We start from the raw sequence: 26,576 nt of genomic DNA, 5'->3' as shown, positions 1-26,576 counted from the left end.
CTAAAAAAATTACGGAATATATAATGATTATCTATGACGAGCAGAGAATTTTCCAAATTCGGATCCGAAGGCTGTGTATTCATTCTTCTTGAAATAATCTGTTGCCCTGTTCATACAAATCATAAATTTGGTGTACAACCCGAGGCAAGTATCGGGTTGTCTAGCACTCAGGCATGTATGCAAAGCAACATACTCATTGTCGCATTGATCTGCATCCAATCTTTCAACAATACTCTTGATGATTTTGTCGTTGACGACCTTGTTTCCAATTCTCATTTTTTTTGCAGAGCCTCTTTCGTTAGAACCACCCATCGAAGAAGCAAGTTGCTCATTGTTTGAGAATGAGAATGATTCATGAAGCTCACAACTTATTGAATTTATATAAATTAATTAGTTTAACACATATGAAAAATAGCTTTGCAGTATACTTGACACTGCATACAAAGCGTTTTGGTAGTTTCAATTGACTACTACACGACACACACGTGAAAACACAAATTATTGGTCATGATAAAGATTCTCCTCGTCGTCATACTCTCGTTGGTCCTTCTTTCTGTTGAAACGAGGGAAGATGGAGAAAATCTTAGAGTAGACCTTTCTAATTGGGTCATGCTTATCAGCAACCTTCTCACTTGTCAGAGAATAAATAATAATACCCAAAATCAAAATCACCAAAGCAATAATATCGAATGGACTCAATGCTTCAAGATAAGCTTCACCAGCCAAGAATTTGATTAAAAATCCAAAGTTGGAGAGGGCCAAACGAGCCACGGATGCAACTACGGCCAATGTTGAACTACCTCTCTTGAAAACAACCAATAATAAAATGTTATAGGTCATGTTAAAGCAAATGAATACCATGAATACAAGCCAGAAAAAGTCACATTGGTCAGAGAGTACCGAGTTAAATCCAAAGAAACACTTAATACCATTCCACATGTATTGATAGAGATTGGCTGGGTCAACATATGGACTGTCAGGAAGAGGAATGAAAACAGTAAAGACAGACATGAGACCAAAAATGAATTGATAAAGAGCGACCCATGAGTTCAAATAGAAAACGTCCAAGTTGGCCTCTTTCAAATACTTTTCCTTGTAGACTGTGTTAAGATGTGTACAGACACATTGGTTGGCACCGGAAAGTGATTCGAAAAATTATTCGTGTTCACAGACAGTAAAGAAAAATATTAAGGAAGTGGTGTTGGGTGATCGGCCATGAGAGAAAATAATGTCAATTTGGTGGCTAATTATTTCAAAGTATAACTTACCATTTGAGGCAGCGGCAGGAATATTACTCACAAACAAGAGCAAAATCCACAACCAAGCATTTGGATCGTCACCTCCTGAGGAATTTGCAAACAATGGGAAAATATCAATAGTGATACCAATCATTACGAGAATGACTCCTCCAATGTGATATACATTATAACGGAAATGTAAAAAGATAAAACTGGCAACCATATTAATGAAAACGACACTTTGACTCATCAAGACCTAAACAACAATGTGAAAAAATTTAGAAAAAACAAGATGATGCAACAGTATCTAGGTTAGAATAAAATCAACGTGAGGAATTGATAAAACTTACGTTGACAGGTCCACTCACAAGAGCAGAAGGAATGGTCGAAATTAAAACGTTCAAACTATCCATAATACCCATAACAATGAACTTGTAAGATGGGAATGCACGCATTTCCTTAGTGATGGTTCCTCTGAACATTTTGAACCACTAAAATTTTAAAAAATATCATTGTGATGTTGGTCAGAATGTTTAATGTCATGATGATGATATGGTAGCATTGTTGATATTCGGCATGACATGAAGAGATGTCCACATTGTCATATGGTACATGTTGTTTATATAAAATTTGTTCAACTGGAAGGAAAGTCATTACAGGTGTACTTACAGTGACAGGCCATGAAACAAAACAAAAACCTAAACTCAGAAAAACATCGGCCAGCATGTATCTATTCATATCCGATAGGCATTAGTGGAGTATATCATCAAATGATGAAGAAATTTTGAAGGATGACGATATTGGGATATTTCACACGCAAAGATATTTTTCATCATCCGAAAATGAAGAAATAAATGATCATCAAAGTTCATACGATCAATAACAACAACAACAACACATACTCATAATTTCTCATCTTTTTCGTCATTCTCACATACAAGACAAAATCAACACTTCTCGCCAACACCATGACCACCGTAGCCACGTACAACAAAATAGATTCCTTCACTTTTGATTGCTTAGATTTATCATTCTCTTCCTGGGTCATTTCCGTAAGATTGGCATCATCGTTTTGAAATTGGCTAGGGTCATACGGTGAAGCCTCCGTACTGTAGTACGATTGGATGGCATGTTGTTGCTGGGAAGGGTTGAGGCGTTGTTGAGGATTCATTTTTTTTTAAAATTCATTTTTCAAAAAAATCAAATGGAGATGGAGGAGTTCAACTCCGGAGACTGTTTTTTTGTTCAGGCGAATATTCATAGGCAATATTTATTCGTAATATATTAAATCTCATAATCATTATTCATGGACAAAATTGCGTGGAACCAAACTATTGGCACATGCCAATAGAAGAGAATTTTTTACATTCCGATATTGTTCTTGTTTTATTTGTGTTATTGTTATTCTTTTCAATTCATTGATTCTTCCACGTGTTCATTCCATGCTTTCCGACGAGTGCAATTTTCAAATTCAACCATAAAAGAAAGTTAGAAACCAAAGAAAGACTTTTCATGTCTCAACAAAAAATAGCATCAAAGAATATTTGAATTGAGATTGATCAATCACGATGAACGATTCTCAGAGTCAAACTTCATCATCGGAGCCAAACCCAGAAGAATTCCATCAACATCACCATCATTTTACTTCGGAGAGTATGGAAGAAAACGTGGATGATCAGGATGATTTGGAAATGAGAGAAATTTTGGAACATTTGAATGAAGAAGATACAGAGGAAGAGTTTGAGTATTATGAAAGAGAAAAATATATTAATCATCACATTGAGGAAAATCAAGCTCATGAGAATCATGAAGAAGAGCAAGTACAAAATGGAGAATTAAGATTTGTTTGTGACACTACCATTCCAGGTATGTTGAATGTTCGTACATTATGAATGGATTGATCCATGTTGGTCAATGGGTTATTATTATTTAAATTATTTACTCTTGTTGATTATTCCGAATAATCATTTCATTAATTTTAGGAGTGGCAAAGCACTTGAGAATGCTCGGAATTGACACATTGCATGACAATAATTACAGTCAAAATTATATTCTCTACCTCGCAAGAACTCAAAAAAGAATGATCCTTACATACAGCTTGAAAATGCAGAAAAAAATTCATCAAATTCGAAACAATCTTCAAAAAAAGAGAGAACGACTTGAGGAGTTGAAAAAACGATTGCAAACATTAATAGAGCAGGAAGAACAGGAAGCTCAGAATGGAAAGTCTACAGTTGTCGATAAAAACTGTCTCACCTATGATAAATGGAAAGACACACGTGAAAAATTACAAACACGAATTGAGCAATATGAAATGGACCTATCAGATCCTCTGTTGAGTTATCATTACGATTATTATCTTTTAAAAACTAAAGGAAGATACAACCAAATTTCAGAAGTTGTGAACCATTTCAAAATCAGATATGTACCTGAAAAGTTATTCACACGTTGTGCATCATGTAGTGGAACACTCAGAAAAATTGAAAATAAGGAATCTGTAAAACATTTATTGGAACGAAATACGTATGATGACAATGATCATTTTTCCATGTGCAATCGATGTCATCAATTGTTTTGGGGAATTCATATTGAAAATCCAACCCAGAGGGAAGCTGTTGAGAAAGCAATTGCATTTTGTAAGGAGTATTCGTATCATGGCGAAGAGGATGATGGTGTGACACTATCGAGTGCAAAGGACACCAAATCTGGCAGCGACAACAACAATGAAGCTATCACTAATACCTCCTCATCCGATCAAACATCAACATCAGTCACACCGAGTACAATGAATTAAATGCACCTCACTTGAATTTCATCTTCAAGGAACTTGGAACCTTGTAAAAGTTACTAACATTTAGAAGAAAAAATGTCTTCATCCCAACAACAACAACTACCCATTGTATTTCTAAGCCAATCTCCTGGTTCGATGGGTAAGTATGATACACTTGCAATTTTATTATAGCTAAAGAATGATACAATTGTGTTCTATTCTGTCCAATCAATAACAGAAATTGATGAATCCTTCAGTGCATGGCATGTCACTCACCTCACACCACTCCAGGACGAGGACATTTTGCATGTTGCGTCCTCCTCAAAGAATTCATTCATTTGGACAAGTAATGACAAAATTTACACCATCGGAAGACCCAAAGACACATCGATCGTTGTTGATGCTGTGGAGCAATCGAATCGAATCCTTAATTGCAAAGAATGGAATTGGAGAGAAGTGGTCAAACACTTTCTTCGTTATCATCCTGAAATGAATGATATTGTTGGAGATGTTCGAATGTTATCGATCAAAAACATTGAGGCCTCTTGTTATGCTGTATTTGTAGATTTGGGAGATTCCTTGTTTTTAGCGAGCAATGAACATAACCATACCATGTGGAAATTTGAAAAGAAGGTGAAATTATTTGTGACTTCTCCTTCGAGTAATCATGTGTTGGTTGTGTTTGGTAGGTTTTATTTGAGTGTTATTCAAAATTCATCCTTTTGAATTTGGGACTGTATTTCACAGATGACAATGAATTGATGAATATTGATAGTTTATTCTTTCAAATGCCTTCCGTTCAGAGTAGTGAAATTGATAGTCCCATTGCATTGACAGCCACTTCAGGTAAATCAGACATTATATTCACACAAACCAATAAGATGTTTGTAAGAGGTGACAACAAGTTCAATGTTCAAAATGGAATCAAAAGCAACTCGTCGTATCGCTACGTCGCCACTCCATTTGAATCTCTTTCTAAAGTGAAAGAAGTGAAATGTGGAATGTTTCACACTGCTGTTCTTTTGGAAAATCATGAAATTTACCTGTGTGGATACAATCGAGATGGACAATGTGGTGTTTTGGATTTGACTTCCAACTCGAATGCTCTCCTTTTTACAAAGTTGCATTTGAAAGATCGTTTCAATCATTCGATCATTCCCGAACACATCTACTGTTCTGCTTTCTCGACTGGATTTGTTTCCAAATATTCCTTCTGTCTCTATGTTTTTGGAGACGTCATCAAACATATCAATAAGAACAAACAAGGGCAAGTGCAACAACATTCCAACTCTTCATTGGAATACATTTTAGAATATAAAGGACCTTCCCAAACGTTGAATGATTCTCTCTCACGAGGGAATGCTGGTCAACAACAACAAGACGACGACGACCAGCACCACCATGACAACAACACTTCATCCCAATCTCGGACCGATTTCGTACGTGTGGAACCATTTGAAATTTATAACCCTTCCACTTTAGAGTGTCATGTCATGGGAAGGAAAATTCCACTCGAACCCTTTGGACTCAATTCTGTGAGTTTTGGATATGGCCACATTCAATGTTTTCGAAAGAAGGAATTTAAGGCAAGTTTAAATTACTTCAAACTCCATCTCCAAAAACTTGTTCATTCCAACACTAGTCTTTCTTTTCGAGATGTTGAAATTGTCGTTGCGGATAGAAATCATGATGAATAGTAAACAACCACACTGCAGTGAGGACAGTAGATCACAGCTTGTAACGAGAAATCTTTCCTATCATAAGTGATTCCAATAACACCATGTGCCTCAATTGATTCCTGGTCCTATAAAAACAATGTGCCTTTGATCTTTGTAAGTCTCTTGTTGTCACTAGAGATTACCAGTCCCTTTGGGAATTGGCTTGATCAAGCGAAGGTAATTTGAAGTGTTTGAATTCAAAATAAAAATGGGAAATGTCTCTTATCGTAAACCCTCTCAGAACAACCTTTCCGAAGAGGAGTTGAGAGAATTTTATAAATTGAATACTCGATTGGATGTGAATCGTTCGTTGTTTTCAATAGGGCATAACAGTAAAGGACAACTTGGGCTTGGAGAAGTATCAAACTGTAGAAATATTGCTCGTCCTTTTCCAGTGATTAACCCGAAAGGATCGGGAGCTTTGAACAAGCCGATCAAAATTGTGAGCTGTGGAGCCTATTATGTCATGATCGTTACAGTAGATAATGAAATTTATGCATGTGGTGAAAATTCTTATTCACAAATCGGAGTTCCATCAAAACAATGTGCTTATACTTGTTCATTGGTTCCGATTGAATTGAATTTTGAATTTCCGAAACAAGTCAAGGTATGAATTAGGATTCCATGAATGATCATGTATAATAATATTATTCAAACTCTAATGAACCAATTGAATGTAAACTATTATTCAAAATGTGTGTTGTGGAAACTACCTGCAGGTTAAAGATGTCAAGTGTGGCCAAGCATTTACCTATATTGTAATAGAATATTTGGGAGATCAATTATTGTTTGGATGTGGAAGAAATGTTGATGGCCAACTTTCCCTCCCTAAACAAATCAGTATTGACCATCCTCAAATTGTTGATGGCATGCTTGGTAAGAATATCAAGTTTCTGGAATGTGGATACGCTCATGCAGTTGCTGTCACAACCGATAACAAAATTTATGTATGTTTTTTGTCCATTATGGAGATTTAATTTTTTACAAATTTTGGATGTGATCAAGACAACTGGTGACAACAGATATAGGCAATGTGGTCATTCCTCTCCTGATAATATTTTTCAATTTAAAGAATTAGTTTTAACAAATATTGAGAACCAGAAGATTACAGCCATAGCTTGTGGATACTACCATACTGTAATTGTTGTGAATGATCGTACTGTCTATGCATTTGGAATGAACAGATGTTATCAATTTGGAAATAATTTAGAGGATGGACCTCATCTTTGTACAGAAATATTTAAGGCACCTCAAAACCAATACATCTTTAAAGTCGCTTCAGGACCAAGATATATCATCACTATCACATCTAGAGGAGAAATTTATTATGCTGGCAATGGAATCACATCACATAACTTTGAGCGCTTGACAGAAGTCGAGAAGTATATCAACAACAAAAGTGCGGTCACAAAAATTAGCAATATTGCATGTGGTGAATCACACTCAGTGATTGTCTGTGAAGGTAGACGCGTTTTCGTACGAGGTGACAATACCTATGGACAGTTAGGGATTGACAAACCGTATACTGAAATCGAGGAGTTGAAATTGGAACAATATGGACTAATGACAAGTTCCAAATCGACCATAACTTGTGTTGATGCTGGAGACTATTTCACATTCTTTGGGGTTTCCAACGCACTTCATGGTCATCAGATGTATAGCACTCTTAAAAAAGAAGATCATCCATTATGTGATGTGGTTATTGGGTTCCATTGCTGATTGATTCTTGAAAATGAACCCATTATTTGGTGCATAAATCATTGTGATATTTACAAGATATAGTGAAAAACATTTTGGTGTGAATAAATTTGAAACCATCCATTCTAATCTCACTCTCTACTTATTTAAATACTTTTCGACCAATTTCAAACTAGTATCCCACAATTCATTCTGTAATTGAATGGAATCTGCCATTGGATGACACGGTTTTTCCTTACAATCCGCATAATAGGCTCCTCCATGTAGTTTGTTTTTTTCCTCCAAAGCACAATATAAGGTCGTTTGTGCTCCATACACTGGCGTTTTTCCAAACAATGTTCCAAAACCCAGAAGTACATTCATCAAGGTACTGTGTCGACCAATATGAGTAGCAATGAGTCCAGGATGTAAACAAACTGCCATGCATCGATCATTTTGATTGGTCCTCGCCATCATTGATGAGGTTTTAGGATCACTTCCAAAAAAGGCAGCATTTGTTTCAAGAGCCTCTTGTTTCAGCATTCGATCCAACTTTTTAGTGAACAATACATTGGCAAATTTTGATCTTGCGTACAACACATGCGGATGAGTATTGGAACCTGTATTGCTCAAGACATCCTCCACTTTGAAAGAAGTTGGTTTGTAGTTTTCATGAGCCCTCGATGCCACTGTGATCACTCTTCCTTTCGACTCTTTCAATTGATCCAACAACAACAAGGTCAACAAAAAGTGACCCAAATGATTCACTGCAAATTGTTGTTCAATTTGTTGTTTCGAGAGCCCATGAGGTACATTTGAAATTCTGCATTATTAACCAACAGGTCACAATGTGAAAATTTTTCATGGAATTCGAAAGCAAATTCTGCCACACTTTGTAAATCATTCAAATCCATTTTCATCACAATCACTTGTCCCTTCTCCTTGTTATCATCATGATCACCACCACTATTTTTTGAGACTCGAATTTCTTGTTTCGTTTCCTCTCCCTTCTTCACATCTCGAACAGCCAACACAATCGTTCCATTCTTTTCATAGAGACATCGTGCTGTTTCATAGCCAATTCCACCTGGAGCAACACCTGTGACAATGATGACACGATTCTTGAGATTGGAACGATCCATCAGAGACTGATCGACCATGGGTCCATTGCAATAGCGTCGTAGAGAGGGATAACTTAAAGAACCTGCTGCTCCGAGAAGTAATAAGGAGGAAGAGAGGATGAATTTCTTGTTGTTGTTCATGATGTGATAAAACATTTTTTTTTGATGGAATTGGATTCTGAGTCTTTGAATGGAAATCATGAGCTTTAATTGGATCCATACTGCAAAACATGTTCAATAATCTGTACTGCTGAATGGTTCGTTGTAAAAGAGTTGTTTCAAAGTAATCGCAAAGTAATAAGTAAATAATAATAATAATAATTTTGATTATAAATTCGTCATCATTATAATGGTTTTGAAAAGATTAAAAAAATGAAACGATTAAGAAAAGGTCAACATCCATTAGGAACAAGTAGTAGTGTTCAACAAAAAGACGATTCCGATGATGAATATGGTGGAGTTTTTGCAAGAAATAACCATGCCCAACAAACAAAGAAATTAATTCCATCCTCTGTAATTCAACAACAGCAAAATCAAAACAAACAAATAGTGGCCAATGATGGAAAATATTCAAAAACGTTGCCTTCATCATCCTCAGCAGCGATGAATCGTGATGATCATTCAATGAATCATGTAAAATCAGTATCATCAACACAACAAAAACTTGTGGTATCAAAAAAGTATGACAGTACATCATCGGATGATTCATCAGAAAATGATGACAGTGATATTGAAGATCGTAGAGCAAGACTTCGAGCTCGGCTCCTACAAAAGCAAAAGGAAGAGGAAAATATTAGCAACAAAAACCAAACATTAAATACTTTGGACGCCATGTTGTTGGCTGGAGCGCCAGGCACCAAAATTGAAAAACAAACTGAACCTGTAGGAAAATTTATTCGGCCATCACAACGTGAAAGTAGTGATGACGATGAGGATTTAGATTCTATTGTAAGAGGGAAACAAGTGAAACCCAATGAATTATCTAAAATTGAACCTAAAAAAGAGATGGCAGAAGCAGATCGATCATTGTCTGCAGTCAAACATGAAAAAATTGAAACCTCTCCTCCAACAATCAATCGATCAAGCACATTAGCCTCTCCAGTGAAGAGAGAGCCAAGCAGTGACGAAGAAAGCTCTAGCAGCGAAGAGGAAGATATAAGGCCGGTCTTTATTTCTAAAAGTCAGCGAAGCACTATCAAAACTGAAGAGCAATTGGAAGAGGAAGAAAATAGACGTTTAGAACTTGAAAGAAAGAGACAAGAACAAAAACGCGAAACAAGTGAAAAAATGTTAGAAAAAGTTTTACAGGATGAGGAACTAAGCAAACGAAAAATTGTCAAAGCTGACGAAGAATTACTCAGCATTGATGATTCTGACACTCTAGATCCAGAATCAGAATTAATGGCATGGATTGACAGAGAATTCAAACGAATGAGTATTATGAAAGCTCGGCAAGAAGAGGAACAGCAAGAATATCAAAGAAAGGAAAAATCCTCACTTCTCGAAGAGGAAGAAGAGCGTGAAACACAACAAACCAAAATTGATTCTGAAGAAAAGAAAGCGAAGAAGATGCGATTTGGTCAGAGGTATTTCCATAAGGGCGCCTTTTTTATGGACAATGAAGAGATTGCTCAAAAAGCTGAAGCTGTTTACATGGAACCTGTAGAAAGAGATATGGTTGATTATGAATCCATGCCAAAGTTTTATCAGCGCAAAAATCCTGGAAAAGCACGCCAATCCAAGTATACTCATCTCAAAGATCAAGACACAACAGATTGGTCCTCTCCATGGTACCAGAAAGATCAAAAGTCAAAAAAGTAATCCAATCATTACTTGTGACATTCCCATCATTGATAAGAACTAGAATGATGCCGTAGTGGACTGTTTCTCCGTCCTCCCTTGTTCGTAATGCTCAATCTTATTTGAGCTAATTGAATTCTCTGTCAATCCATGGCCTCTTTAATGCAGCTTGTCACATACTGTACTCAGTCAATGGACAATCAGGATTATTGTTCTTCAGGCAATTGGTTCGGTGAGTTTCTCTGTAAAGAAGACGTATGCGAATTTTCTCCTCTGGATGACAATTGTTGAGTGAAATTTTGGTATTGTTGTTGCGTCATGATTGGAGGTCCGGAGGCGGTGCCGGAAGATTGAGAAAGTTGATGAACATAGGTCGAGTACTCTTCCTGAAATTGCTGTGTCGAGAGAGTGATCGCCAAGTTGTGCATGAGTATTTGTAAAATCTCCTTTTCTTGAGGTGATAACATTTCACTCAATTCTTCAACATTATATCTTTCAGGTTCAAACAAAGCTCCAAGAAAGGTGTAAATATTTCGAAAATTTGGCTTGTTCGAAGGTATTGATGAATGATCATGCACGTGAATTCCTCCGTTTGTACGTTTTTCTGAATTTTGCTCGTCCTCTGTGGATCCAATTAAATTTTCAATCTTTTCACATGAATCTCCTCTCTCCTTGATATTCTTTAATATTGACTCCAATAATGACTGCTTTTCCTCACTATTTTTCATTAATTCAACCTCCTCGTCCAAGGTTCGAGTCTGAGCTTCCAAATCTAACAAATCACATTGTTGACTGTAGGGAGTGCTTATGAGATTCATCTTGTCAAATTTTGTCATTTCAGTGCTTGGTGATGATGATCCAACAAATGTTTGATTCATTCTTCTTGTATGATTCATTTCTAATGTTTCTTTTTGCCATTGTTTAACGCTTTCGGGATTGGTTAAAAAAGCACTTGCAAGTGCCTCCGGTGTTGAAATGAATGATTCAGAATGATTCCGATGGCAATCATCATCAAAACACTCCATTAAATCATTCATGGCACTCTTATTCATTTTGAAAAATTCCTTCGCATATTCTCTAATATCATTCTTTTCTTTGGTCGGAATTAAATTTTGAATTTTATTCCAATCGGTTCCATATCGCTTTAAGCCTTGTAAAAATTGATCATGTTCTTCCAATGTCCATTGTTGTTGTTGTGATTGTTGTGAATCATTGGCAGTGATGATGACATTTTCCGATGATTGCATTTTTTTTGATTGAAAAAAATTCCGAAACCGTCAAACAATGTGTTGTTTAAACATAATGTAAAATCTCGCCCGTAAGCAACAATCGAGGGTAAATGATTGTTTTGGCAAAAAAAAGTCCTTATGTTTAATGGGGTTGCTTACGGGCAAACGTTTCTTACAGTCGAGATTTTACAGTAGTCGTAAACAAAGATCACAACAACCGCAATTGTATAAGTATTAAGAAATTAGAAACCAATCCTTTGCTTAGATGTTCACTTTACGAACTGTACAGTTCCTACTTGAGGAGCACCACACTCTCCACTTTGATCGAAATTCCAAAAAAGTCCATCCACCATTTTCATTACCCATTTGTCACCAACACATTGTTTCACTCGATCTTTTGCATCACCTCTTTTCCAATCATTTTTGTGATTTTACCAAATTCAATCTTCACCAACTCTCCATAAATTGCGTCTTTGAAAAGTTTCTCATTCACACCAAAAAAAAATTCAAGTATTACTTGACAATACTCCTCAAATTATTGAAACTCTTAAACACAATGCAATCATTTCTCAGATTTGGTCTTCTCGCCATTGTCGCAACTCTTCTCCTCTTCTGTTTGACCTTTACCAATGCTCAAGTGAGTTCCGCCTATAATGGTGCCTACGGATATCAAGGTGGAGCAGGACAAAATTATGGAGTGGCAGGTGGCAATTACAATTCCTATGCTCAGAATACTCAAGCATATAGTAATCAAGTGAGTGCTGTGAACTATCAACCCTACTCTGCCTATGGTGCGAATTATGTTGGTCCAACTGCTTATGGTTCAAATTATGGAGCTAATTATTACATGCCTTTCTATGGTGGATTGGGTTATGGTTATGGTGCAGCTATGCCTTTTTATGGAGGATATGCAGCAGCCATGCCTTTTTATGGAGGATATGGTGGATATAGATGGTGTTAAAATGTTTTATCTTTAATGGTGTTCATGATGGGGGTAGAGATGAGAAAGCTTTGAATGACACTTGTAGTTCCTGATAAAACAGTGAGCCAAGTCAATCATCAAACCCAAACAAGAAGAGAGTGATTTCAAATAAAAACATTTTGGTGACAATAATAATTGTTTGTCTGTGTGACTTTATTGAATGTGACAAATCATCTTTGATATTGTTCGCTTTTTAATACATTCCCACCACGAGTTTCTCTACTCATAAACTTCTGCAAACATGGTGGAGGAACGACCAAATATTTCAGGGCTATACATTTCTTCAGCCTTTGCAGGTGGAATGACAAAACTTCCAATACTTGTCGCACGAGCCATATAATTGAACGAGTAATTTCCTTCCCACACCAAACTAGAGAATGCTTCAACTCTTTCATCTCTAATATTTTGATGTTCGTACCATGGCCAGTCCCACCAACGGTGATGACTTTTAGCAGCCTGAGGAGCCCCTTTCAATTCAGGATTTAAAGCTTCCAATCCAGCAGGTAAAAAGTCCACCAATGCCACATGGTAACGCCGTGAAGTGGTGGTGATATTAATTTTCACACGAATCATTTCTCCAGCTTTGAATTTCCAACAATTTTTCTCCTTATCATATTGGGCATGAGATGCATCAGTGACACCTTCATAGGTTCTTTGGATTTGGAATCCATAATCTAATGGTGGTAGCAATAAATTCTTTGGTGCGTAATCCATTGCAAGTCGATAATAAAGTCTTCCTGGACCTTCCTTTGAGAGAACCAATGTCTTTGAGGTACCCTCTCCTTCTAACTGCATCATTGGAATGCTCAGCATATTTTCATCCTTATTGCGACCATGGAACTTTTGTTCGCCACAGAAATCATCTCCCAACCACATTTTGACAACGAATTGTGGAGTGACACCCTCAAACACATGGAAATAGGTGTTAAGAGCCAGTAATATGAACACATTTTCTTGTGTATTGCTCCATCTTCCTTTCTTTTTGTGAGCTAACAATCCTTTCACGACCTTTGCAATCAAGTCATTCTTTGGTGAAATGGTAATAAGTGCCTCCAAGCAAATTCCATCCACCTTTCTGTCGCTATGAAGCATGATTTGTTTGGAAGTTACATCATCTCCGTACTTGGTAACAAAGTTAGCAGTTTGTGGTGTTTCATTGATTTGCATGAGCATGTAGTTCAAAATTTCAGAGACAGTCGAAGTCACATTTGAACGATTTCCTAAAAAGATGGTAGTTGCTATCCATGCTAAGCAGTCTAATGGGATTCCACTCACACCACCACATTCCTTATATAAGGATTCAGCCAATTTGGCTGCGTTAGAATCTCCTAACAGTCCTAATACATAATACGCATATGCACGAATACTTCTCTTCGCTTCCTCTGAATAATAGCTGTAAAAGTAATTGTGAATATTTGAGAGAACTTTTGAAAGCTTTGTGACACAAGTCTCATTCAAAGTGAAACCTGCTTGCTTGGCTCTCGCAAAGGCATGTCCAACATGACAAGACAAATATGGGCTCGTTTCACAACCATTGGAATACGTCCACCATCCATATCCACCATTTGGATGTTGTCTTCCATACAGAATGGACAACATGCTTTCTAGTTTCTTCAGTAACGTGCTCTCATTTGGCATATCATTGGCCTTAAAAGCATAAAGAACATCTTTCAAGGCAACAATAGACAACACTCGACTTGACAATTGCTCAGTACAATCAAATGGATAATTATACAAATAAAGGAATGAATCGGTGAGAGAAGCAAGAGAGGTACTGCTGGTAGTAATTTGCAAGCCACCAAATTGTGGATACACTTGGTCGGGAATTTTGACGGGTTGGAACATGTTACAAGTGCCATCCATTTCTCCGTAGTGTGCAAAGGCCTCGGTGGTGGCTGGTGTGAAAACTCGTACTTCTTTCTCAACTGCATCCGAGAAGTTGATGAATGAATCGCTCACAGAAACACCCACTTGGAATTTGGCAACACCAATTTGAACGGCTTGCATTGGGAATCGTAGTTCTGCCCTCTGTAAGGCTGGAATGAGGACTCTCAAACCTCTCTTTGAGGAATCCAACAATTCCAAACCTGTATACGCAATAGCAATATGGACACTCAAATTGGCCATCGTTTGGTTTTGCAAGATACATGTAAATTCAGCACGATCTCCAAAATTTAAAAATCGTGGAAGTGATGGTCGGATGGCTAAAGGTAGTTGTGCCACAATAGAGATTTCTGCCAATCCAAACAAGTCATCCCCTTGAATTGCAACAGCAGTCACTCTGTATCTAGTTAAATTATCTGGTAGGGTGAAATGCACTCGAGTCTTACCATCTGAATCAGTCACACTAACTGGGCTGAATACAGCAACAGGATTAAAGTTCTTTCTGAGAGCGATGGCTGGTTTTTTAGTTTTAGTAGGAGCCTCACCACCTTCATTTTCTTCAGGTTCACAATCGTCATACATTACACCATCTCCCTTTTCTCTGCTCATGCTGTTGCGTCTGGCATTAGAACAGCAAGATTTGCAACAACAGTCCAAACAACACTCTTCACATTCGGCACAGTAACAACCTCCAAAACCATCACGATCGTTATCATCTTCGTTCTCATCACAATCATCAGTGCAGTCGTTCTTTGCCTCTACATAAATATCGTCCAAATTATTCTTAACAAATACATAATCTCTGACAGAAAATTCCTGAAAACCACCGCTATAATCCATAATAAAGGAGCTCATAGGATTTGAAATTCGATAACCAGTAAGGGCGAGTACTGCTTCATCCACAGCAATGACGCACACCTCAGAATTTGCTTGAGGTATCTTTGTGACTACATCTTTTACAACAACATCAATAAATGTTGAAACTCCAGGTGTCACAAATTGCTTTTCTGGAATTGCTTCAACAATTAATAGGTGTTGTCTACGTGAAACATTCAGTCGACATTCACCTCCTCCATACGCTGGTTGATTAGGACTTGATGTACAGATATTACCAAGGGAGTCAACCCGCAATTCGCTTCCTTGGAGTGACACAGAGGCCATGACATTGGGAACGTATTCCTTCTTGATAGGAATTGTGAATTCAAGAGATCCAATGTTTGGATCAATGGTGATTGGGTAAGTTTCAGTTACAGAGTTCAAGCGAAGTGTGACAAGTCCAGTGGTAACTGAATCGAAAGGAGATTGAATGATAATTTTCGCTTCATCGCCAACCTCATACTCTGTCTTGTCTGGAACCATGAGGACATTCTGTTTTACAAGGCGACTTCCCACCACGTCCTTCTTACTCTTTGATCCTCCAGTAATGTACAGAGATCCAGAGCAAGTATTTGTCAAGTGAGACTCTGGATCCTTAATGGTCACAGTAAACACATAATTTCCACCCTTATCAAAGCTTACAGGATACTTGATGGGTTCCTTTTGAGATTTGATTGTGGTTTTCAAAACCTCCACATCTTCGTGAACAATCGAATAGCCTTTTTTCTTTTCAACCTTGGTCTTAACAACGAGCTCCATATCAATATTTTCGACAGTATTACCTTCAATATCACAGCATACAAGACAAAGGTTCACAGGTACTTTTGGTTTTGTGAATATCTTTTCCAATTTCAATCCACAATACAATCTACATGGATGAACCAAAAACGATGATGTGCTCGACATGGTTTGGCGATTAATGTCTTGTACAATAGATTCTACAGTGACATTGATTGGGCTCTTTTTTGGTCTCTCACTTTCCTTAAATGATATTGCCAGTTCGTGTTGGCCCTCTCCGTCAATGATTCCTTCGAACTTAACAGGAGGTGGAGGAACAAAGAAATCATTGCTGCTGCTATAACCATAATAGCTATAGAAGGGGTTGTAAATTTCTGTACCAAAGGAATAATCAGAGAAATTAGGAGGGGAGTAGCTAGTTTCAGATTGCTTGACAATATACTGACACTTTGATCCTGACAAAGAGCCTCCTGAATAATATTCTGCCTTTGTCTTGCAAATAGTAACACCATTCACCACATATCTCAGCTGAGGGATGGATGTTGAGGCTGTAAACTCTGGTGTTCTAAACTCCTCAACTTTGAAGGTTGTGTCCATACCTAGACTGTCCACTCTCAGTACATGATTTCCAAGATTGACATTATCTGGAATCTTGAATTTCACATCAAAAGATCCGCTCTCTGAAATGTTTAGAGTGCCTTCATGATACTTGGCTCCACGAGAGTCAGTTACTATGTATTTGTAAGTACCCTTCTTTGGAAGTTGCACTTTGTAGCGTTGGCCATATTGCTCAATCGTAATGTCACGAGCATAACCCTTAATGAAAATTTCCTCATTTGGTTTGTAGAGGCCTCGATCATTGAACATGTTATATGCCAACCATCCATTTTTCTTATTATAATACAGATACAAATCTGGAACAAAGCAACAATCATGACCTAGATTTGCAGTCATGGTTATTGGACCATCATAGTTGTGAGCAATGGTGGCAACACCAGTAGTGTTATTTGGCTTAAAATCGGTTGATATTCTTGACTGTCTGAAAGTTATTCCTTCCTTCAAAATAGAGCCATCACTCAAAGAGTTTGCCCAACAATAGATGTTGCCCCCTACGGCGTCATAAAAACCATCGAGTGCAATTTTGGTGACTTGATTCCAGGAAACAAATGTTGGTCTGTATCTCCAATCTCCATTCCAAGAGCTTTTATCAGGCTCGACAAACACCAACAGCTGTCCAAGATTTTCTTTTGGATATTGTAAATAGAGGGACAAATCAATTTCAGTAATTGTTGGTTCGTCTTGTTTTCCATTGGTGTTAATGGTTGAATCCATAACTTTCTTTCCAGGGAAAGTCTTTACAGAGTGTGAGTATGTATCCACATAGAACAAGTCGCTACTATAATTTGCAGGTGTCACTTGATACACTTGCACATGAATAGCATTCAGATTTACAGAGAATACAGAATACACAGGTTTCGTATTCACTGTTGGATCCAAGACAATGAGACCCGTCTGGAAGGCACTCAAGCTTTGAGCTGCACCTCCAACATTGAATTTAAATGTTCGATTTCCTTGTAATTTCTGTCCGTACACATCACGCATGTCTTCACTCAACTCGACCACATATTCTGTTCTTCCCAAAATCTTTCCTTTCACATACAAACTGGTCGAGGAGGGTTGAAGTTCAAATCTTTCAATGCTTGGCATTGCCTTGACATGAGCTTCTTGGAGCTCTTCATAATCAATACTATTAGAGAATACGAATTGGAAGGCTTCTAAGGGCTTTGTACCACCGTAGGTATTTTGGACAGTGAAAGGAGCATAATTTCGCACCGAGAAACTAATATCAGCCTCGGTTGGAAGATTGCCTTCAGATGAGGTGGCTCCAGCACGCAAAACAACTTGCACAGACTCTGAAAGTGACACTCTCTTTGAATTGACATCGATCATGAACCACAAGTGTCGATTGGGAGGAGCATTGTTCAAGCTATACATCACCTCCTCATAGAGCGAGAGATTTCGTTTTTTCATATTGTACTCATTCAACAAGTTCTCAATGAACTTTTTCACTTGCTCATTCTTATCGGAACGACCATCATTAAGCACCAATTGAGCTCTGTAACCACTATTGACGGCAATATGATTCATCAACACAGCAGGATCAATCTCCTGATCAAATTCCATATAGAAGATTGGAAACTCATTCAGAGGAACGATGGATGAATTTGGAACTCTTTTTAACATGGCCAATCGTGGTGATTCAAATGTAAAAACAACATCCTTCTCCATCACTCCACCAATGACAGACTTGACCTTGTCAGCCTTAATAGTGACTGTGTATCGTGTGGACATGTCAAATCGATACAAAGGTTCAAACAAGACAGTTCGAGTGCCCATCCACTTGAGTCTTCCACCATTCTTTGGCATGGGGTTAATTTCAATAAAGTCCAAAACATTCACGCTCTCTACATTCTCCACACTCGACAACTCAATCATGGGTTGAGAGAAGGTCATGCTGATATGAGGAACGGATCGATCCATTTTCCCTTCAGGCAAATATCTCAGCACTCGGAGAGAGGAACCATTCAAGGCTTCCTCCTCGAGTTTCAATTGTTCTGGTTTCTCCAATTGTTCGGGAGGAAAGATCTGATGAATGGTCTCAGCGGCACAAGGAGGTTTGAGAGATTTCTCTCTCATCATGAAGAAATCCTGAGAGTTATTGCTAGAGGCTTGAATGGGAGGTAAACGGTGAAGAAGATCATTGGTTTCTTGTTCCGAGAGAGGGTCCTGTGTGGTAGTGGTTGATGATGATGATGATGATGAAGGCTTTTTTGATGATGAAATAGCTGTTCCCAAGAACATCAAGGAAGAAACATCTTCTGGAGTGGGTTCACGGACTTGAAGGATCAATCCGCGATTTCTTGAAGAGCTGCTGCTTTCTACTGGATCATCACCGTAAGAAGAAGCTGGGTCCGAGTAGCAGTACTCTTCTTCATCTTCGTGCATGGGATCGAACATTATTATGTACGAGTGTCGAATAAATTGAAGAGATTTTGAAAGAGGAGTGAAATTAATGATTTTTCTTTCTTCAAGGAGCTCTTAGGAGCCACTTGTGAGCGTGTGTTAAGTATTGTGTGGATGAACTTTTTCTTCCTTTTTATTACAAAACAGGGACCAATAAACGATCATGAAGGTTACAATTCATGACATCATAGGCAACTTGTATTCATGGAATTGTTCGAACGCTTTTTTCGTTTGAATTGACAAACGAAAATGATCACAGGGAAGAATTATTTACAGATCTGTAACTCCGGAGAGACTTGATTTCTCGGAGATCTTCTGCATTGAATTCCATTACATGAAGGTATCCTCAAGAGTCAACAACTCTCGATATCTTCTTTTGACTGCTCTCAACACAGAATTTAAGACAATGTCCTTTGGTAATATGACATCACAATTGTCTGGGAACAAGACCGTTGGTCTCAAATTACAAGGAATTGGTCCACCATTAATCTCCATAATATCTGCAATTTCAACACTAGGAAGTGATTGCAAAACCTTAATACCATGCGAGGGTTGACACTTCAATTCATTCTCTTTGATGTGACACGTTGGTGGAAGGAAGAGTGAAGTGTCATCTCTGAAAAACATGGCATAATAGGCAGCACTTCCAGGATCAGAAATGTAGACGTCAACATTGGAAAAGTAATGAATTTGATCCTTAATGGTTGGAAAATCAGATAACACCAATGAATCAATCACTAATTTCTTCTTGAAGGTATTGACGAGTTTTTGAATGAATGGATCTTTTTGAATATTTTCTTTCAGATACTCGACAACTTCATCGACATTATGAATGGCTTGTCCGTGACGACCGGATGGAAGTTTTCGATTCATGGCAATTACAATATCCTTCTCCATGACATATTTCTTCATTTTTACAGTTTTTTCCGACTCTGAGTAATGTTGATCAAATGGAAAGATTCCCAAATTCTTGAACACAATGGTCTTGAGTTTCATGTAGAGACTTTCTTTTCCGTAGGGATGTGAAACCATGTTCGTAATTGTGTGACCAGCATAAAAATTGGAGAAACACGCTTGAAGAGTGACAGGTGCTTCTGAGGAAGCAGTTGCTGACTTGTCAAAATTATTTGAGCAAGGGGCTGGGAGAATTTTCCAAGCTCCATTTTGATGGCATCTTTGAAGAATGGGATTTTTGCTAATGAGTTGACCACCTTGTATCGAATATCGAGTAGCATGTCTTGGGTCGTATTCATAAGCACCCATCCAATTGTTGCCAGACATGTCAAAAACATCATCCAAGTACAAAATGTGATGATCTTCCCATGGACCCTCTGGATTGAAATTCATCATTAAACCTGTAATCATTCCAAGAGCTTCTGAAATGACGTGACCAACATTTCCTGATGCAAATCTTTTCAAAGCAAACAAGGGTTTGTCGTAGATTGTGAAATTCTCAGCAAATGCAATGGGTTCGAACTCTTCCTTGACAGCATTGGTGGTGACATTTCGAATCAATTTCCTCACATAGGCACGTTCAAATACTTTGGTCTTATCCTTTGTTGTCGAATATTTTAATACTAAATCTCCATCGACCAATTTAATGAAAAAGTTTCCTCTCTCGGACATGATGGTCGATCCTTGGACCCAAACCCATGGTTGAGAATTCAACTTTTCAAACATGACCTCTCCAACGAGTCGATCCGTTGATTGAAATAAGACAAACTCTCCTGTCGAAGTCATGCACAAGTTATTAATGTGACAAGTGGCCATTACAGTATCTTGTGGTGTATAAATATAGGGACCTCCTTTTGGGACCATGATGGGCATTCCTGCAACTTTACCATACCGATTGCATCGATGATGACCTAACAAGAGTTTAGTTTTTGACTTGATGGGTGTTTCCTCTTGTATTGTTTTTCCTATCACTTCATTGGTTGAAGGAGGATTTGAATTTGTTGATGATGCCATGGGTTTCAAATTCTTTCGGGCACGTCGACGCTTCATGGCAGCATCAATTTCAACCGAAAGTCTTGTTGACATGGGTTCTCTTGTCACATATGATGGAAGAGGGCCATTGGAAGATGTCGCTGAATGACCTGCTCTCATATCGTTCTTAGTGACAATTTCTGACAATTGACACTTATTCACAAACACACCACTCGAAACAAGTACCATGATCGTACAAAAGAACAGAGACAAAATCACAAACAGCATGACAATTTTCAGCGTGACAGGTCTCGCTGTGGTTGCCGATTGCAACAATTCCTCCATCAAAGAAGATGTTGTTCCTTTGGATGAGGACGTATTTAAAGGTAAGGTTGTATGAGGAGAAATATCAGAAGACATTCAATGAACTGATCAGCAGACCAAGTGATGAATCAAGTGACACTTGTGTTTTCACTCTTTTTTTTGTAGTGCAGAATGTGTGGGATTGTGGTGGAGAGAGTGTCATGACATTCATGATTGTTGAGGAGAGAAGATATTGAAGTTGTATAATCTACAAGTTCAACAACGATCATCCATGAAGATAAAATCCAAAAAGAGAGAAACCGAGCAGAAATTCATCATCTCTCTCTCGAGTTGCATACAACTTGGAATGTTTGGAGATATTGGAAGGAATTGAACAACAATTCAGAGGTTGTTTTACAGTTGAGTTATACATGTTTTGGAATGTATCATGTTGTCTTGAATGGAAGTGTTTCCAGTGGTCTCATCTCACTCTGGTTTTGGCCTTATTCAATCCTCTTTTGTTCACCCCGACTAGCCGTTACAAATCTTTCGCGCGTTCTTTGATTAACTGCCAAATGTCAAATTTAAAAAATCATGTAAAAAAAATTAATCCTACTGGATTTGTGAAATCAATTCTCCTCCACCTTTGTCGTCATCATCAACCATATCCCATACACACACTCTCCCATGAAATCCTTTCTCAGTAACCTTTTCAAAATCAATTCCACCTCCACAACCACCACTTCCACCTCCACCACCGGATCCTTCACCACCACTTCCACCGTTCAATCCAATCGCAATCATCATCACCACCAACGAGCTTCTTCCTTCATTGACCACAAAAAGACCAAACATTCCAATCCATCCTTAGAAAATGGAGCTCTCGAACAACAACAACATTCCTCTCCACTCAAACGAAAGAGAAATTATTCAAATGACACTCTCCATGACATGTTGGAATCGTATTCTCCACGATCAGAATCTATTGCAAGTTCGTTAACGACTCGTGGTGGTGGTGATGGTTGTGATGGTAATTGTGAAAAATCTCTCTTGAAAACTCCAACGACTCCAGATCGATCCAAACAACTCAAATTGACTCCACCCAATGAGAGAGGAGTGAGAAGACAAGATTCATCCATTATTGAGGCGTATAATCCAATGCAACAACAACAACAAGGTGGAAATAGATCCTTCTCGTCCAGAAAATCCTCTTCAATGATGAATCCGTTGGGAGTGTCAGATGTCAAGGGAATGGATAAGCATGCTCGAGAACAAAACAGCCTCAACAACAATAGTCAAAACTTGAGCGCTTCTAAGCATGTCCATGGTCGTTCCATGTCCTTAAAATTCCTTCCTGGACAACTTTTAGGTAGAGAAGATGCTTCAAACTCTTCTTTACAATCACCTCGTTTACCTTCTTCTCCAACGACTTCAACCAAACAACAAACCTCACCTGCCAGATCGAATTCTATCAGTTATAATCCATTGGAACAATTTCCACAGGCATACAAAGGTTTGGAACCTTTTTGTATCGAAGCCTCACTTGCCAAATTAGGTAAAAAGTTCAACGAAATGATTTACAAGCAAACAGAAAGTTGGATTCAAGCTTCGAATGGAGAAGAAGAGTTTAAGAATGCGAGTACCAACATGAAATTCACGAGAGACTTACTTCGAATGTCTCACTGTATGAGCATCGATCAATTCGAACCTGTCAATCCGCAACAAGCGCACACACGAGTTCTCTCTAACACCAATTTGTCCACTTTACACACAGATAAATTCAAGAGAATTCATGATTTTTCTCAAATTGAAGATCCCACTTTAAGAATGATTGAAATTATTAATGCCACTCATCATCTCTTTGAAAAGTCAGATGCCAACAAGAATGGCGGTAAATTCTGCACTCTTGAGTGTTATCAAGACTTGACGAATACATTCCAATCACAAAATGTTCAACCCGATGATTTGGTCAATGTTTTTAGAACCTTGTGTGTGAAGAGACAACGTCATCAACCAGCTGCTGCCTCAAGTCAAATGTCATCCGAAACAACATCAAGCACGCACCATCAAAGAACGAGTTCTTTCAATGTAATCACACCACCAGAAGAAAAACCGCATCCCATGCTTAAAGTCTTGTGTCTGATTGATCAATCTGTGGTGGTTGGAACATTGGGTCAAGTCGCTCAGTGCATCATGACTCTCAAAAATAGTATTTCACAACTTCCTCAAAAGGAAGCTGCCATTACCATCGATCAGTTTAAGGATATTCGTGGAACATGGACGGTGACCTTTAGAGATTATGGCGACAAGTTGAGTGTTTTGCATCAACGAACCGATTGCATGTTAACCAAAAATAATCCAAAATTATTTTCTTCATCGATGAAAGGTCCAATGAACACTTCAAACAACAACAACAAACAAGGACCACCTCGATCCGAATTTTTGGAATTGTTTCACATTACATGGCAAGTGGAGTTATTTTTCAATTCTCGTGAAAACCCTCAATTCATTCAAGCCATTGAGGTTTCATTGAGAGACATTGATTGGACTTGTTCTGGTTCGAGAGATCTTCATGATGAGAATTCGACCTTTATGATCTTGTCGCCTGAACAGAGATTTGAAGCTGAAAGAATTTGTCGTCTCTTCTTCTCTGTGAAGAATGAGGTGAAACGATTCAGTGGTGGTAATCAAACGAGGACGAACTCAGTTCTCACACAACCAGTGAAATGTCGAATCGATATTATTCCACCTCATGTTCCAGGAGTTCCATTGGTTTCTCTAAGTAATAGCAGCAACAACAGTAACAACAACACTCATCACGGATTAACTTCACCAAGACAAGGTTCAAGTGGTTCCTTGACAAGTCCTCATAGAAAAGCCACTCCTTCCTTGCGTCTCAATTATAATTGGTTCACCAAATTATTCTCTTCCAATTCAAACTCGTCTCAAGTAGAAGATGTGTTGGCTGAGTATGTGGTTCCAACAAGTACTTCTCTGAGATAAATAAAAAAACAACTTTATTTTCGTCACAAAAGGCAGCTTTGTTGAACATTGAAGAAAGAAATCGACTCTTGTCATCTTCTGGGTGGAGAAAGTGTGTATCCGGTCAAACAGCAAGATGGTTTGGTAGAAACGAGTGCAGTTGTGCTGTTGCTAGAAGGAAATTCATCATCTGTTGTTGAAGATTTCATGGATTTGTAAAAAACTCTCAACAGAGACAATGTGAAATTTGGTTCTGTTTCAGTTTTCATTCCAAAACTTGTGGTCAATGAGCCAAATTCTTTAATGCAAGATGAAGAAGGGAAGTGTAGAATGACAAGTTTGTCATCGTTAGAAATGTTGTTCTGAATGCTTGTCAAATCAATTCTGGTTCAAACAATTTGAAAATGAGAGAATGGAGTATACACATACATGACGGCAAATTTCGTTGAAACTAATGTCACACAATGACTATTCCATGTAATACTTACTCAGTAGATGGAGTTAAAATTTCCTCTTCGAAAATGGCATTGAACAATGCTTGTTTTAAGTCTTCACTAATGTTGCTTTCAGACTCCGCAGATGAACTTTTCGACAATAATTTGTACCATAACGATGCAGAAATTGAAATCCACGTGCCAAAGTGTCCATAATTAAGGTAGGGAGCAAATGCTTGCTTGATCTTTGTTCTCTTCTTTTTCTTTGTTTCTGTCGCTTCATAGAATCGATTATGATTAATGACGGACATGATATTCAACCGATGAAGCATGTCAACGACAAAGTGTTGTTGGTTACACTTTTTGATGTCGAATTTTCTTGTAGAATTCCACTCTGTGCAAACCTTTGACACAGTTGTTAGTAAAGCATCAATTTCATAGAGCGTATAAATGGTTTCAATTTCAATAAATTCCGAGTTGGTAATATCCTTTCTTCGAACACAAGCCACACTTTGATCGTTCCATTCAATGCAAAACAATCCAATGGCGACAGAAAAGTAGAAGGCTCCTACTGGGTATTCTTCGTCCTTGAGATCGCTTCTATAGTTCAATAACAATTGAATGGTAATGTATGGCTTTTCATTTGTGCTGTCCAATGCATGGATATCAATATTTTCTGGGTTTAAATAAATATATTTAAATCTTTCAGGTATTGCCAAATTTTGGGCAATTTCTTCAATTTTTTCATTCTCATTGGAACAGCTCAGTTCAATGGCTTTCAATTTCTCCAAAATATTCTCGACATAATGGCTTTCTTGAGCAGAGAGTTTGGTAAATTTGGGAAGTGTTAATGAAAAGCCTTCACTGTGACATGCTGGAAATTCAATATCTTTGGCAAGACACGAGTCCTTGTCAAATTTCGAAAAGGGAATTGTCTTTTCAGTAAATATTTTTCTCTTTCTCTGTAAAAAGCTTTCAATCAATGAAGCATTCACTTCCACATGTTTGGCTGACACAGAGGTGGTTCGGGATGAGGTCGGAGATGATACATCCTCTTCATCGGAGTTGCGAGGAGAAGATTTGTTATTGGAATCATCGTAATTTGTACTTTGAGAGAGATTCTTATTGTTGAAATCTAAATCGCTCGAGATTGTGCGTTGCTGATATTTTCCATTACTATTGGCATTACTTTTCGGTAAATTCTGAAGCGCTTGAGTCATATTATCCATGCGAACGACATGAACCGAATCAGAACTTTGTAAATAATTATCAAAGTTATTATTATTACTGATTTTCACAGACTCATAAATCAAGGGATAATCACCGGACAATGCATTGAGAACATCCACTGCAGAATCGTTGGGCAGTACCACCACCAAATCATGAAGAGTGAGTTTTGTAAAATCAAGCACTTCATCAAAATAAGAACTCTCTCTTACGGCTGTTGGAGGTAGTGTGTTTGTGGTGTGTTTGTAGTAGTGGTGCCACATATAAATCATCATTTAAATTATTATTGAAGGATACGAACAGTTTAATTATTATTAGATCATCAAAATATATAGATTTTAATGATTTCAAACAAGTGTACATACAGTCAACGATGAAATCATTAAAATCCTTCTCTTTGAGCCATTTGACAAAATCTTCCTTCTTCCACTCTTCAATGGGAGGTGCTTCATGAGATTGATCATCACCACTCCGAGAGCCAGCAAAAAACTCTTTGAGAAATCTCTTCATTTTTTACCGGAGTTTAGTTCTGTTCCGACTTTGTATCGGGGTTATTTACTCAATTTAAATTGTTGGAAATAAAAATTATTGGTGATAGTCGGGATTGAACCGACGACCAATGGCTTATTAGACCAACGCTCTACCGA

The 26,576-nt window shown here is 37.9% G+C and overlaps 12 protein-coding genes across 12 annotated transcripts; 6 read left to right on the top strand and 6 right to left on the bottom strand.

Moving 5' to 3' along the window:
* Positions 1-498: 498 nt before the first annotated feature.
* On the bottom strand, positions 499-2,409 carry FDP41_011257 (uncharacterized protein; the record flags this gene model as incomplete). The annotated part of the gene is made up of 5 exons (XM_044701645.1): positions 499-1,100; positions 1,269-1,494; positions 1,589-1,729; positions 1,908-1,968; positions 2,141-2,409. The coding sequence occupies 5 exons, from the start codon at positions 2,407-2,409 to the stop codon at positions 499-501; spliced, it is 1,299 nt and encodes a 432-aa protein (XP_044567040.1).
* Positions 2,410-2,806: 397 nt separating this feature from the next.
* Positions 2,807-4,032, top strand: FDP41_011256 (uncharacterized protein; the record flags this gene model as incomplete). The annotated part of the gene is made up of 2 exons (XM_044701644.1): positions 2,807-3,104; positions 3,221-4,032. 2 exons carry the CDS (start codon positions 2,807-2,809, stop codon positions 4,030-4,032), a joined length of 1,110 nt encoding a protein of 369 aa, XP_044567039.1.
* Positions 4,033-4,104: 72 nt separating this feature from the next.
* FDP41_011255 (uncharacterized protein) lies at positions 4,105-5,705 on the top strand (the record flags this gene model as incomplete). Its single annotated transcript, XM_044701643.1, has 3 exons — positions 4,105-4,168; positions 4,247-4,693; positions 4,756-5,705. The coding sequence occupies 3 exons, from the start codon at positions 4,105-4,107 to the stop codon at positions 5,703-5,705; spliced, it is 1,461 nt and encodes a 486-aa protein (XP_044567038.1).
* A 229-nt stretch (positions 5,706-5,934) lies between these two features.
* FDP41_011254 (uncharacterized protein) lies at positions 5,935-7,445 on the top strand (the record flags this gene model as incomplete). Its single annotated transcript, XM_044701642.1, has 3 exons — positions 5,935-6,333; positions 6,446-6,673; positions 6,732-7,445. The coding sequence occupies 3 exons, from the start codon at positions 5,935-5,937 to the stop codon at positions 7,443-7,445; spliced, it is 1,341 nt and encodes a 446-aa protein (XP_044567037.1).
* A 117-nt stretch (positions 7,446-7,562) lies between these two features.
* Positions 7,563-8,680, bottom strand: FDP41_011253 (uncharacterized protein; the record flags this gene model as incomplete). Its single annotated transcript, XM_044701641.1, has 2 exons — positions 7,563-8,170; positions 8,251-8,680. The coding sequence occupies 2 exons, from the start codon at positions 8,678-8,680 to the stop codon at positions 7,563-7,565; spliced, it is 1,038 nt and encodes a 345-aa protein (XP_044567036.1).
* Positions 8,681-8,896: 216 nt separating this feature from the next.
* FDP41_011252 (uncharacterized protein) lies at positions 8,897-10,345 on the top strand (the record flags this gene model as incomplete). Its single annotated transcript, XM_044701640.1, has 1 exon — positions 8,897-10,345. One exon carries the CDS (start codon positions 8,897-8,899, stop codon positions 10,343-10,345), a length of 1,449 nt encoding a protein of 482 aa, XP_044567035.1.
* Positions 10,346-10,530: 185 nt separating this feature from the next.
* On the bottom strand, positions 10,531-11,571 carry FDP41_011251 (uncharacterized protein; the record flags this gene model as incomplete). The annotated part of the gene is made up of 1 exon (XM_044701639.1): positions 10,531-11,571. The coding sequence occupies one exon, from the start codon at positions 11,569-11,571 to the stop codon at positions 10,531-10,533; it is 1,041 nt and encodes a 346-aa protein (XP_044567034.1).
* Positions 11,572-12,109: 538 nt separating this feature from the next.
* On the top strand, positions 12,110-12,514 carry FDP41_011250 (uncharacterized protein; the record flags this gene model as incomplete). The annotated part of the gene is made up of 1 exon (XM_044701638.1): positions 12,110-12,514. The coding sequence occupies one exon, from the start codon at positions 12,110-12,112 to the stop codon at positions 12,512-12,514; it is 405 nt and encodes a 134-aa protein (XP_044567033.1).
* Positions 12,515-12,754: 240 nt separating this feature from the next.
* FDP41_011249 (uncharacterized protein) lies at positions 12,755-19,051 on the bottom strand (the record flags this gene model as incomplete). Its single annotated transcript, XM_044701636.1, has 1 exon — positions 12,755-19,051. The coding sequence occupies one exon, from the start codon at positions 19,049-19,051 to the stop codon at positions 12,755-12,757; it is 6,297 nt and encodes a 2,098-aa protein (XP_044567032.1).
* Positions 19,052-19,387: 336 nt separating this feature from the next.
* On the bottom strand, positions 19,388-21,403 carry FDP41_011248 (uncharacterized protein; the record flags this gene model as incomplete). The annotated part of the gene is made up of 1 exon (XM_044701635.1): positions 19,388-21,403. The coding sequence occupies one exon, from the start codon at positions 21,401-21,403 to the stop codon at positions 19,388-19,390; it is 2,016 nt and encodes a 671-aa protein (XP_044567031.1).
* Positions 21,404-21,973: 570 nt separating this feature from the next.
* FDP41_011247 (uncharacterized protein) lies at positions 21,974-24,289 on the top strand (the record flags this gene model as incomplete). The annotated part of the gene is made up of 1 exon (XM_044701634.1): positions 21,974-24,289. One exon carries the CDS (start codon positions 21,974-21,976, stop codon positions 24,287-24,289), a length of 2,316 nt encoding a protein of 771 aa, XP_044567030.1.
* Positions 24,290-24,360: 71 nt separating this feature from the next.
* FDP41_011246 (uncharacterized protein) lies at positions 24,361-26,439 on the bottom strand (the record flags this gene model as incomplete). The annotated part of the gene is made up of 3 exons (XM_044701633.1): positions 24,361-24,652; positions 24,757-26,143; positions 26,295-26,439. 3 exons carry the CDS (start codon positions 26,437-26,439, stop codon positions 24,361-24,363), a joined length of 1,824 nt encoding a protein of 607 aa, XP_044567029.1.
* Positions 26,440-26,576: the final 137 nt, after the last annotated feature.

This window comes from Naegleria fowleri, assembly GCF_008403515.1.
Source record: "Naegleria fowleri strain ATCC 30894 chromosome Unknown tig9, whole genome shotgun sequence".
NCBI lineage: Eukaryota > Heterolobosea > Eutetramitea > Acrasida > Naegleriidae > Naegleria > Naegleria fowleri.
The sequence above is the reverse complement of the archived record's forward strand: the minus strand, read 5'-3'. Positions and strand labels throughout refer to the sequence as shown.